Source organism: Balaenoptera borealis, assembly GCF_965194805.1.
Source record: "Balaenoptera borealis genome assembly, chromosome: 13".
Classification (NCBI taxonomy): domain Eukaryota; kingdom Metazoa; phylum Chordata; class Mammalia; order Artiodactyla; family Balaenopteridae; genus Balaenoptera; species Balaenoptera borealis.
In genome coordinates, this window is record NC_138870.1 from 96,382,656 (window position 1) to 96,396,166 (window position 13,511).

Here is a 13,511-nt window from a genome sequence, read left to right on the forward strand (position 1 = left end):
ATGGGCAAAAATGGGGGAGGTCCATAGAGAAGGGTCAGCAGCAATGCTCAGGAAGGGGTGGGTAATACCTCCCCAATTCAAATCGCTTTAGGTTTGTTGCTGGTAAAATCTAAGCTTATAACTGTTAATTAAATAAGTAAAGTACTGTGAAAGAATAAAGGGTGTAATATAGAGTATTAGCTTAGAATGTAAGGGTCAGGGAAAGGTTCCTTGAGGAAGCGATGTTTAAACTGAAACCTGAACAGAAAACTGGCAGAGAGAAAGAAGAACATCCCTATCACATGCTGTACTTTTCCTGTATTTACCTCACTTCAACTGGAATCAATTATTTCATTTTCTAGCTTCACTGTAAGATTTGGAAGGTCGGAGACCAAGTCAGTTTGTCAACAAGGTCCCCGAATCCCTAGAACCCAGTATGTAGTAGGGACTTCCTAATGAATTGAATACTTTTTGAGAAGGAAATTCAAACATGTAGTGTCTGCCAGTGGAATAATTACAGCCTCTCAGGAGAGGCAATTCTATATAATACCATATGCACAAGAATCTGATTAAGATAAGAAATATTTACCTGTCATAAATCTTGGCAATTCTCAGCTCTCCTCTTCCCTTTCGCAAGCTTATTCTTGTTGTTGAAGCATGAGCTAGAATGTGTCCCCCGATGGGTTTTTTGGGGTCGGCCTGAAAACTGAATTAATAAAACACCTTTTCAGGTTTCATCATATGGACTATATACAGTACTACCTGCAATTACAAGGCAACTTTTCTGTGGAGTATGGCAGGGGACAGAGTAGGTTTGCGTTCTAAACAAGCAGAGGCTTGTTCATAAACCAGGGAATGGGCTAGAGTTTGGAGCTGCTATGTACCCCATTGCCATCCAGTTCAGGCTTCTGAGATTCCTATGATAAATGGTTCATGTTTTGTGTGATTTTTTAAAAGTAAAAAACACAAATAAAACACTACTCACTGTTTTAGGATAAATCTTGGGGTTAAGCAATTTTTCTTTACAAAATACAAAGATTGAATTTATTCATTCATTCATGTATCAGAAGTATTTATTAAAGGCTTACTGTGTGCCAAGCACTATTCTAGTCTAATGAATAAGTAATACCCAACCCTCCCTCATGATGCTATGCTGTAAATGAGAGCAGATTGAGAACCTCCTTCTTATTCATTAACTGTACATTGGAAGCCTTCAATGTTGTACTGGTTATGAATTTGAGGTGAGAAGAATCTCAGAAATATCTTTATCGCTGATGTCTAAAGTTTATTCTTCTAAAATAGGATACAGAAAAGATAAGCTCTTACTATGATCTTATCAATTCAAAAATAAATTATGATTGCAATGTAGTTACAAATATTGACACTCTTGAGAGATATACTCACTAGGGGACTAACACTCACGTGGCAAGAAGTGAAAGGTTCTTAATAAACCTAATATAGTAAGCCTTTCAAAAAAGCCTAGGTGCAAAAAGCCTCCGCAAAATACTAGCAAACCGAATCCAGCAACATATCAAAAGGATTATACACCATGACCAAGTAGTATTTATTCTAGGAATGCAAGAGTGGTTCAACATAGGAAAATCATCATTGTAATATACCATATCAGTAGAATGAAGGAGAAAACCACAAGATCATCTCCTTTGATGCAGAAGAAAATCTAGGCTTCAAAATCATCAATAAATGGAACTGAACTTAAACTAACAGGTTACACTTGATCAAAATAAATTTTGGTGTAGCATAATAGCCTTAGCTTTGGGAGAATTCAGTTGCAAGTCAATTCAAATTCTGCTTGCTCCATGAGGTTCAGGATTCTGTTTACTGTAAGCATGAGGCTTGGTGTAGTGACGATGTGGCTGATTGACGCGAGGCTAAAGAGATTGTAGGTTAATGGGGATATGAAGCTCTCTGGGAAAGGAGTCTGCTAATATAAACTGCTGCATTTATTTTATTTTATTTTTTATTTTTTGGGGCCACACCTCGCAGCACATGGGATCTTAGTTCCCTGACTGGGGATCGAAACCGCACCTCCTGTGTGGAAGTGCGGAATCTTAACAACTGGACCGCCAGGGAAGTCCCAAACTGCTGCCTTTTGATGGCTGTTCATTTCACTGCTTAGAGTCTTAGGTGGTGGGATTTTAGTCCATCATATATCTAAGCTGACTTGTCTTCACTCAGGGTACCACGGGGATGGGTTGGTTGGCTGTCCGTTAGTGCCTTCTGATTTTTGCGGAGTCAAACAATTGAAAAAAATAAAAAATAAACTGCTTCTTGATTAAATGGCTCACAGGTTAGGACAAGCTGGCTGGGGTTGGATAGGATTGATTGATTCAGCAGGTCCAACGTGAGAACAAGAACAGAGAGTTAGTTTTGGAGTGAACCACTATCAAGAAAGTAGCATCCAGGCAGGTGAGACTGACAGGAGTTAAGAAGTCAGAAGATAGGTTGCTTTACTTAGACAGCTGAAAGGGTAGTAAAGCAATGAAGCCCTTTCAGTTGGATGAAATAGCTAGAGATGAATTGTCTCTATAATGCTTACAGATCAATGCCACTCTTTTTAATGGAATAACTCTAAACCTTCCAGGTTACCCTCCATTACAGGTGGTTCTTCAAGGTCTTAAAAGAATCCTATGTTCTACATAGATGGGCTGCTTGAGGGCCTGATGATATTCTCAGCTGGGCTGTGAACTCTGAACTTGCAAACACTGTATTTATGCTTCTTTAGCGCATTTTTCATGTCCTGCCTTTAGTGCTATTATTATTTACATATTATATTCCCCCTCAATCCCTCGCCTATTACCTATCACTAAGCTCCTTAAGGGCACATGACATTATATTCAGCTCTGTAGCAACCAGCCACACAGTGGGTGCTCAAAAATATTTTTTGAACTTAAGACATAGAAGTTACAAAAATACCAAGGAGAATATTGGGCAATAGAAAGATAGGTGCCCCCACAGCAGGTAGACCAGTTAGAAACTGCTATGAAGAGGGGACAAGAAAGGAGAGTCGGGGTTTGCTAAATGGGCAGAGAGAAGTTTTAACAGCTATGTTAATGCTTCTCACAGATGGTCTCTCCATACTGCCTAGTAATTCTTCTATATGAGCATGGTTAACCTCACCTCCCTTTTACCAAACTTTCAGTAGTCTCCTTAAGCGCTCTTTTCTGTTCTTTTCCCTAACTTTGGATGACATTGCCTGCTTCTTCACAAAGAAAAGGAGGGCTCTCAGGAAGACAGTCCCTCAACTTCTGCTTCTTTTTTTCTGCTACCTACATACAGTCCTCCCTCGGTATCCACAGGGGGATCCGTTCCAGAACCCACCTCCCCACCATGGATACCAAAATTCACGAATGCCCAAGTCCCTTATATAAAACGGTGTGGTATTTGCATGTAACCTACACACATCCTCCCATATACTTTATTTTTATTTTTTTAAGTTAAAAAAAATTTTTATTGGAGTATAGTTGATTTACAATATTGTGTCCTCCTCTATACTTTAAATCATCTCTAGATTACTTATAATACCTAATACAATGTAAATGCTACATAAATAGTTGTAAATACAATTTAAATTCTATGTAAATAGCTGCTAGAGCACGGCAAATTCAAATTTTGCTTTTTGGAACTTTCTGGCTTTTTTTATTCTGATTATTTTTGATCCTAGGTTGGTTGAATTCATGGATGTGGAACCTATGGATACGAAGGGCCCACTGTACTTATCTACAACTGTACTCATTCTTCCTCCTTCCCTCTCAAACTTATATTTTTTCTTATTTCAGCAAGTCCTCTTATACCTCAATGCCTTTATAAACTCAATTATCTCTGAAGCAAAAGCCCCTTTTCTACTGTGTTTGCTCATTTAGCTCCTACTCACCCTTCTTGAAAACCATGCCTGATACCCTGAAACAGAGTAGAGCCTACCTCCCCTGTCCTCTCATATCACTATGTATATAACTCTATTAAAGCACACTACATTATAAGTTTTAATTCATGGGTCTCATTCCCCAACTATACTCTAAATCCTTATTCATTTTAGTAACTCCAGTGCCTAGAAAAGTACCTATAATATAAAAGACACTCAATAACTCTTGTTGAATGGATACGGGAAGAGAAGACAATTTGGGTTTCCTCCAAATTAGATCCTTTTAGACACAGATTTGTGATATATCTTCAAAGAAGCTGTAATTCAAGGAACTTTTAAAGGGTGTTCTGACAGAAAGGGAAATGTAAAAGGAGACAGGATTTCCCCCTAATTGAAGTAATCCTCCCCGCCTCCACCCCCTTACAGATAATCTAATGAAGAGCAGGAATCTGTAGGTTTTAGCTGTATAGCTATGTTTTTTTCTTAGCAAATTATTGTTTGTTATTACCAATGTGGTACCCTATGCACAAAAGAGAATAGGTACTACTGCCTGTCATTGATTACTACAGGTGAAGAGCCTGAGTGTTAAGAATGTTGTTTCCGGACTTCCCTGGTGGCGCAGTGGTTAAGAATCCGCCTGCCAATGCAGGGGACACGGGTTCGAGCCCTGGTCCGGGAAGATCCCACATGCCACGGAGAAACTAAGACCGTGTGCCACAGCTACTGAGCCTGCGCTCTAGAACCCACGAGCCACAACTACTGAGCCCACGTGCCACAACTACGGAAGCCCGTGCGCCTAGAGCCTGTGCTCTGCAACAAGAGAAGGCACTGCAGTGAGAAGCCCGCGCACCACAACGATGAGTAGCCCCCGCTTGCCGCAACTAGAGAAAGCCCGCACGCAACAACGAAGACCCAACACAGCCAAAAATAAAAATAAATAAAATAAATTAAAAAAAAAAAAAAGAATGTCGTTTCCAAAGGGAGATGATTTTGAATGAACTAAATGAGAAATAAATGATAAGATCTGCAAAAGTGCTAAGAAATCATATAGGAAAGATAATATGGGGAGAAAAAAGTCCTAAAAAGTGACTCATAATGTAAGAGGTTATACTTAATTAAAATAAATTGCAACATAGAGTAACAGGCTTAGCTCTGGGAGAATATCAAGCCAATTCAAATTTTACTTGTTCCATCAGAGTGTTCAGGATTCTGTGCAGAATTTCATGTAGAATTTATGGCTCTTGACTTTTCTTGTAGGTCACTAACACTTTGATAATTTAATAAAAGATATAGACTCTCCCCCAGAAAAATGCACATATGTACACATACAAAAATTTTCATATAAGCTTAGGAGATTCATGGACCACCCCGCCCCCTGCCCCAGTGTGGTTGGCTATTAAGAATAATATTCACAACCAAGATTTACTGAGCCCTTACTATGTGGCAGACACTCTTCTAACTCATCTAATTATTTCCCTTTGCTTGGATTCCATATTTAGTAAATAGCTTTGGACTAAAATTTGGATTCCTATAGAGGTCTGCCTACAAGGAGAGAATGCTCTGGTCAAAAGAACTTCAAATGTAGTTACATTTTTCTTTATCAGTACACTGGCCCTCTGATCTTTCATTGAGTCTCATGAGTTTGATTAATGTGAGTCTGTCCCTGAGAAATGGATTTGTACTCAGTAGGATGACCAAATCAAATCTCTGTCTGTAAGGCTGAGGGCCCTGAACACTGGTCAACTCACCAGGGTAATGGATACATCCCTGCAAAGCGCCTCATATGACAGCATGCTAACCTTTCCCCAGACACATACAGCCTCAATGTGCTAAGTGGTGTAAGAGCTTTAGAGTTAGACCTGGGTTCAAATTTTGGCTTATCAGCCAGCCATATGACCTCAGGAAAATTGTTAATCATTCTAAGTGTCTGTTTCTTCATTTTAAATGGAGTATAATAATTGTACCTAACTGGTATGGTAGTTGTAACAATAAAATGAAATAATTTAGGTAAGGCATTAACCCAGTGACTGCAATTATTATTATCTGCCTTCCTAATCCTGATTCACTTATTATCTATGTTACCTTGGGCTAATTATTTACCTTTATGAATCTCAGTTTCTTTAACTGTAAAATGGGAACCAAAAAAAACCCCTTACTTTTTAGGTCTGTTGTGAAGATTCAAGATATATTTAACTCATTGGGAGCCTACTACATGCCAGGAACTGTGCCAGGTCATCATAAAGTATTAGATTTACCCTTTCAGTAATCTTGGCACATAAGAGATACTCAATAAATAGTAACTATTATTATTTAACTAAATGATTCAGTTAAAACACTCTTTCAGTGACATGTAAATCAAGAAACATTTCTTAAAGTTTCTTTGAACTTCTTGAGTATTCTAGCAGTTATAAACAAGTCTTGAGGTAAAGTACAAGAAGGTGTAATAGCATTCCACATTCTTTTAGAGGGCTTTAATTTACTTCTATTTCTGACCAAGTAAAAACGGCTTCAGAAAACCACCCACATGCCTCCTTTAGCCTACTCTCTTATTTCCCCTTCTTTTATGTTATCTTCTCTTCTTTCCTCCTTTTCTCAGGGGATGAGGGAGTATGATGAGAAGGAGGAAGAGATGGGGGTGGATATTAGGAATAAAGAGGGGCCAAGAAAGATTGTTTCATTTATCCCCCTCTGGTTGAACAGGATACAGCCTGTTATATTGTTGACAGTAAGATCCAGAACCTCCTGACCTTCCAACTGCAAATTAGGGTGCAGGGAGTATAGGATTATGGTGATGGTAGGGCAGGTGATATTTTTCTGGGAGTGAGATAGGAAGAATAGCACAGTGAGACTAAAAGAGCATAAACTTTGAAGTCAAAGATACCTGGGTTCCAAATCTGACTCCTGTTTTTTAACTGTATGATTGAGCAAGTAGGCACTCTGAACCTCTGTTTCCTCCTTTATATATTAGGAATAATAATAGTGTCTACCTCAAATACTGGTTGGAGTGGAGACCTTGAGGGGTCTGGGCAAGGGCAAACTTGAGGGACAACTGGTACTCCTGGTACTTTTGACGTGCTAAGGGTTAAGCTTAAAGATGGAATTTTTGCGAAGAGGTCCATTGAGAGAAAGACTGGGTGAACCATGTCCGAGAGAGGAGGATGTTTTGAGATTAGAGGAAGATAAAGAGAATCTTGGTGAAAAAGAAGAGACGGTTAAAAAAAAAAAAAAAAGGAGTATGTTTAAGAAGTTTTGTTAAATAACCCCCACCCCCCATTTCCTCCCAAAATATGCAGAAAAATCTACACATTTTTCAAACTTTTGAAGGTAGAATTTGGGGGGGGGGCGGTTGGGGGGTTGGGGAGAGATATAGCAATATACTGAGACTGGCTTCATAGAACAGGGAGGTCTAGGAGGCTGAGTTATGTTGGGGTGATATGAGAATTATATAAGATGATACACGAAAGCACTTGGCACATGCTAAGCAACCAATAAATATAAGTGCTCTTAATTTTGAGGGAGAGGAAAGTAAAATTCAAATAATTTAAATGTTGCACAAGGTCACCATGCTAGTGACTTTGGTTTAATGTTTTTTCTCTAACCATATTGCCTCCTTTTTTTAAATAATTAATTAATTAATTAATTTTTGGCTGCATTGGGTCTTCGTTGCTGTGTGGGGGCTTTCTCTAGTTGCAGTGAGCAGGGGCTACTCTTCGTTACGGTGCACAGACTTCTCATTGCAGTGGCTTCTCTTGTTGTGGAGCACAGGCTCTAGGCACGCGGTCTTCAGTAGTTGTGGCTCACAGGCTCAGTAGTTGTGGCACACGGGCTTAGCTGCTCTGCGGCATGTGGGATCTTCCTGGACCAGGGATCAAACCCATGTCCCCTGCATTGGCAGGCAGATTCTTAACCACTGCGCCAACAGGGAAGTCCCGATATTGTCTCTTAATTTATACTAATGATGTAGAATCAGTAAGTGACATCCTTAAAGAATAAACTGCACATTTACAAGACTGCAAATGTTCTAAGATGACTTTTAGGGAAACAAATACACAAATGAAGTACGGGGCAACATCATGGTCTTATTTGTTACTTATCTTATTTTTGCTGTGGTATGGAGCTTTACAGGCTGATAACTTTGACTTTATTTCCAGGCCTTCATCAACTGGATCATTCTAGTTCTAAAATCTGTATCTGTAAGCCTCATCTAGGAGTTACTGCTCTGGTGTATCATATGGCAGCTCCTCGCCTCTATAATTTTGTTCCTTTTTAATACAATGTGCCATCAAGTATAATGCATGGGATAGAAGCCTCAATTATTGTCAGTGTACTTGGGTACTCATACCAATTATAGTGATATTTCTCTGACAGGCTCCAGGGGAGTTGCAGCTTGGAGTTCCTTAACACTGAGAAACAAAGATATTTCCTTTATGGGAAGTATTCTAATAGCATTTGAAATCCTTTAGTTTAAAGCTGTCTGTTTTCTTTTTTAATTTAGCTGTGGCAATTTATGTGCTTTACAGCACATGCATTTAATTTGTATTGTTATAATGTACTTTAGAATATACTATAGTGAAACTTGTTTCCCTATAACTTGGCTAGGTGGAGGAGATGCTGTTTCAAAGCAGATTCACCCAGCAAAAATACTAGTCTTTGTTACCTTCTTTGGCTCTTTTCTTAGCTTACTTCATTATAAATCACCTCCCCTCTTTGAACTTCTGCAATTATTTCCTGTCACCTCTCTATTTTTCTCTTATTGGAGTCAATTCAAAATGGTTTTACTCTTTTTGAAACTTTCTACAAATATAAGAAAAAGAACCCTATCTGACCTAATTTCCACAGACTTCCTTTGTCTTCTAACTCTAGATGGATAGTTTTGACCTCTTCAATGTTCCCTCCCTACACCTGAAGAAAGAACATTGCTCTTTAACTTGTACTGTTTTATTTGAATGCAACCCACTTCCTCCCTCTGAGCCAATGAGTCATTTTATCTTTTTAAAGCGAGCCTTAAAAATCTCCCATTTCTCTTCAGTTTAAAATTATTCTCTTTGTGAAGTACTTCATGTCCTGTATATGAAAGACACCCTGTAAAACAGAGAATATTGCCTTAACCACTCAGGGACTACAGACAATGCATGACCTACCAAGACTTTAAAATTTTGAGTTAAATGGACATCATTTATTTTTTTCCTAGTGGAGGCAAGGCACATAGTCTCTTTTGTTCACTAGTGAATTCCTAGAACCTTGATACATAGTAGATTTTCAATAAATATATACTGAATGAATAAATGATTGATTTCCCCCTCCTCAATCTTTTTAACTTGCTTGGACTTCCCTGGCGATCCAGTGGTTAAGACTCTTTACTTCCACTGAGGGGGTGCGGGTTCGATCCCTGGTAGGGGAGCTAAGATCCTGCCTGCCGCACGGTGCGGCCAATAAAACCCAAAAATCAAACAAACAAAAAAACCTTGCTTAAAACCTTTCGTGTAATTAATACTTTTCACATTGGAATCTCATGTAATTAAGTAGAAAATATTCATAAAAGCATATTGAAAGTGAGAGCTATAGCAAACTACAGAAGATGCAGCAATACTCTTAGGGTTTAGTTTAGAAAATGCCTAAAGAGAGATATATTCATTTCAGTACAATTTACATAATTTAGAATATCATATCAAATATCTTCTAACATATATGTCAATGACTGATTTATCTGCTACCAAATGATGTACTGACTCAGTTTTAAAGTAACAGAACTTTGTACTGCAACCATCAGAGTAATGATTTAAGCAAGAATCTCCAATGGATATTAAATCCAATGGGTGCAGAACATGATATTTACACAAGTCTCAAAGTATCACCCCACGAATTACTTATTAATTACAAGCAGGAGAAGGTCTTTTACAATGGAGAAATCTTGTGAACACCATCTTAATCACATGATCAAACTTATCACTAATAAAAGGACAAACTGCCAGTGTGCCTCCTGATGCAATATATGGAAAAGGTCGTAACATCACTTATATATTAGTAGTTTTTCTGCCAATGAGAAAAAAATCAACTCCAAATTGAGAGACATTCTGAAAAACAGTTGGCCTGTGCGCTTCAAAAATGTCACTCACTCCCAATACAGGGGGCATGGGTTCAATCCCTGGTCGAGGAACTAAGATCCCGCATGCTGCACAGCGCCACCAAAAAAGAGAGTCAGTGTCACAAAAATCTAACGAAGGTTGAGGAGCTGTTTTGATTAAAGGAAACTAAAGAGACGTGACAAGTACGTGGGATGCATGATCCTTAACTGATCCTGAATCAAAAACAAAACAAGAAACCCCCCAAACTACAAAGGATATTATTGGAACAATTGGAGACACTTGAATATAACTATGTATTGGATAAATAGTACGCCAATGTTAAATTCCCTGACTGTGCTAATTATGTTTTAGTTATGTAGAAGAATGTCCTTGTTCTTAGAAGAGATATGCTGACGTACTAAGAAGTGATGTGTCATGATGTCTGCAAATAATTCTCACTGGTTCAGAGAAAAAAACTCTCAAAAGGTTCACAAAACATACACACTTTTACATATATGAGCATGTGTGCGTATGTAGCATATAGAGAGATTTTACATACACATGCACACTCACAAACACACAGAGGGAAAAAATGTGGCAAAATGTTAACAACTGATGAAACTAGGCAAATGATATTTGTGGATTCATTGTGCTAGTCTTGCAACTTTTCTCTGGCTAAAAATTATTATAAATAAGAAGTTGCTGAAAAGACCTTTAAAAAAGCAGTACATAGATTCAGGGCTATTTTGACTGCTTATTCAGATACATAATGCTCAAAACTCTTGATGGTGGCAACTGAACTTTCTTCGAATTTTCTTTCTGTTTTTTTTTTTTTAATATATATTTATTTATTTATTTGGCTGCGCCAGGTCTTAGTTGTGGCATGCAGGATCTTTTTTTTCTTTAGTTGTGGCTTGTGGGATCTTTTAGTAGTGGCATGCAGGATCTAGTTCCCTGACCAGGGATCGAACCCGGGCCCATTGCATTAGGAGCACGGAGCCTCCACCACTGGACCACCAGGGAAGTCCTTCTTTGAACTTTCTGTTTCACTATACTACTTTAGCTCTCCTTGTCTTTCTTTTTTTTTTTTTTAATTTAATTTAATTTATTTTTTTATACAGCAGGTTCTTATTAGTTATCCATTTTATACATATGTCAATCCCAATCTTCCAATTCATCACACCACCATCTCCTTGTCTTTCTATCCACTGCCATCTTTCAAGCAGAGCCATCAATATGTTTATTATGTACACAACTACTTCAACAAATTCTGAATATGCCTAGTGTGGAGTGAAATTCTGTTTCTTCAAACAGGAGACTTCTCTCATAGGACCTCTTATAAATATATCTCATGTATATCCTGTAGAGAGCCTGCTTTTTTTGTTTGTAGGCTAACAGCTTATCAGTGCATTAGAAACCATTCATGTATCTGGAATATAAGTTTTTATTTCCCTAAGATCTTTTTCTTATTGTCCTCCAATATCCTTTTAGTCCTAGACAAAAAGGAACCCAAATTATCTCTGAAAATAGTTAAACTATTGCTTTGTTTTATAAAAAAACTAGAGAAAAATAGATCTGGATAACAAATAGTGATTTGTGACATATCTGTGTCCACATCAAGGCTGATGATTTTGGAATTATTTCCTATTCTACACTCTAACCCTTTTGATATTAACTTTTGTGAAATACAAAAGCAGAATATTAGGGCTTACGTCATAGTTGCTCCTGGGTCAGCAGTCATTTGATTGGTCACAAACACAGCCACATTATATTCTGCATCAAGAAATAAAATTAAGAAACTAAGAGAATGACAATGTGAATATTAAAAGTTCATTGCTTAGATCTCAGAGTTTAGAAATATTGTGCCATGAATTTATTTGATGAACAAGATTACATTCCTGTTTTTACATTGATATCATAAGTTAAAGTTATTATTGTTATAATATTTAGGTACCTTATTGTATTAGAATCAGTATTTTTGGTTTAAAAAAAGAGATGTATTCCCATGAAGGAAATTTTATTTTTAAAAAATGGATTGCCTCCTGACATTATTCTGAGCTTCTCTACAAAACCTACTTAGCAAACAGTCACAGGTGCTATTCTGACATCACCATTTATTTAAAAAATCTGCCTTCTGAGGGACTTTCCTGGTGGTGCAGTGGTTAAGAATCCGCCCGCCAATGCAGGCGACACGGATTCGAGCCCTCGTCCAGGAAGATCCCACATGCTGCGGAGCAACTAAGCCCGTGCGCCACAACTACTAAGCCTGCGCTCTAGAACACGCGAGCCACAACTACTGAGCCCATGTGCCACAACTACTGAAGCCCGCACGCCTAGAGCCGGTGCTCCGCAACAAGAGAAGCCGCTGCAATGAGAAGCCTGCGCACCGCAGTGAAGAGTAGCCCCTGCTCACCGCAACTAGAGAAAGCCCGCGCACAGCAATGAAGACCCAACACAGCCAAAAAAAAAAAAAAAAAAAAAGAGTAGCCCCTGTTCACTGCAACTAGAGAAAGCCTGCGCACAGCAACGCAGCCAAATATAAATAAATAATTTATTTTTTAAAAATTAAGGAAAAAAATCTACCTTCTGAGATTTTTTGGAGTCGTGACAACATCTGGGCCAGTTTTTGCTGCCGTTCAGCCAACTCCCCACGACCACTGAAATCCACTCGGAAAAGTGCCATTATTGAATCAATGATCTGTGTAGGATTAATGTAAAAATAAATAATGCATTTGGAAATGGAAGGAACAAGTTAATTTGAATTGGAATCAATAGAAGAAAGATAATATGCTAAATAGCTCTAGATTGAGCAATATTTAAAAGCTCGTACCAATAGTTTGAAGATGCCAGCTTCTTCGTGGAACTTTGCTGCTACATAATCAAGTAGCTCCATCTGATGTTCACCTGGTGGGAAATGCAGTGGGAAAATGTTATAAAAACTAGAAGAAGCAGAGGCTAAGATCATGTATGTTCTTGGGAGTCAGGCAAAAGAGAGTCCTTGAAGGATTTTCTTAATTATTTATGACTTTATTAAATATGATTTCATATTCTACATTAGCATACATACCAAATGCTACCTCATCCAAAAAGAATGTTACTCTCCATTTCAAAGACAAAGAATAAGAAATAATTTGAGAGCATTTCAATGTCTAAGGACTTACCAGATGATAAAATTTGTGGACTGACTAAATAAATTTGGAGAAAAGTAAAATAGAAAGAGAAAAGAATAGTGTCAAAATGTTGTAAGCATCACTCAAATAATAAATCAGTGCTGCCAACCTTAAAACAGCCTAAGCATCCAATTGCATGGGGCTCTTACTAGTATATGCACGTGCATAAAGTACATTGTCCAGGACTGCATCATGGTCTACATTGAAGCGATCAGCAATGTCCCGAAGGCGATCTGGACGGCTGGAGTATGCCAGGATTAAGGATTCAATAAATCAATTCCAAAAAGTTTAGACAACAAATACAAAAAATAATACCGTAGCAAGTGTATCAAAGAGAGGCAAAACACTGTACCTGCGAAGGTATTCTGGAGGATACTAATAATTAGTTAAAATCTATATCAGACTTTGTTTTTCATA

The 13,511-nt window shown here is 38.0% G+C and overlaps 1 protein-coding gene across 4 annotated transcripts in view; it reads right to left on the minus strand.

The window, feature by feature from the left end:
* DMC1 (DNA meiotic recombinase 1) overlaps positions 1 to 13,511 on the minus strand; it is a 45,186-nt gene that overhangs the window by 12,667 nt on the left and 19,008 nt on the right. For 2 of the 4 annotated variants that reach the window (XM_082352795.1, XM_082352796.1), the window contains 5 exons: positions 13,244 to 13,335; positions 12,755 to 12,828; positions 12,508 to 12,622; positions 11,637 to 11,697; positions 569 to 685 (listed from right to left, as the gene is read on the minus strand). In XM_082352795.1, the coding sequence (XP_082208921.1) occupies positions 569 to 685; positions 11,637 to 11,697; positions 12,508 to 12,622; positions 12,755 to 12,828; positions 13,244 to 13,335 (459 nt within the window). Of the gene's footprint in view, positions 1 to 568; positions 8,942 to 11,636; positions 11,698 to 12,507; positions 12,623 to 12,754; positions 12,829 to 13,243; positions 13,336 to 13,511 lie in introns of those variants that run through there. The other 2 variants (XM_082352797.1, XR_014233787.1) reach the window with 2 other exon arrangements.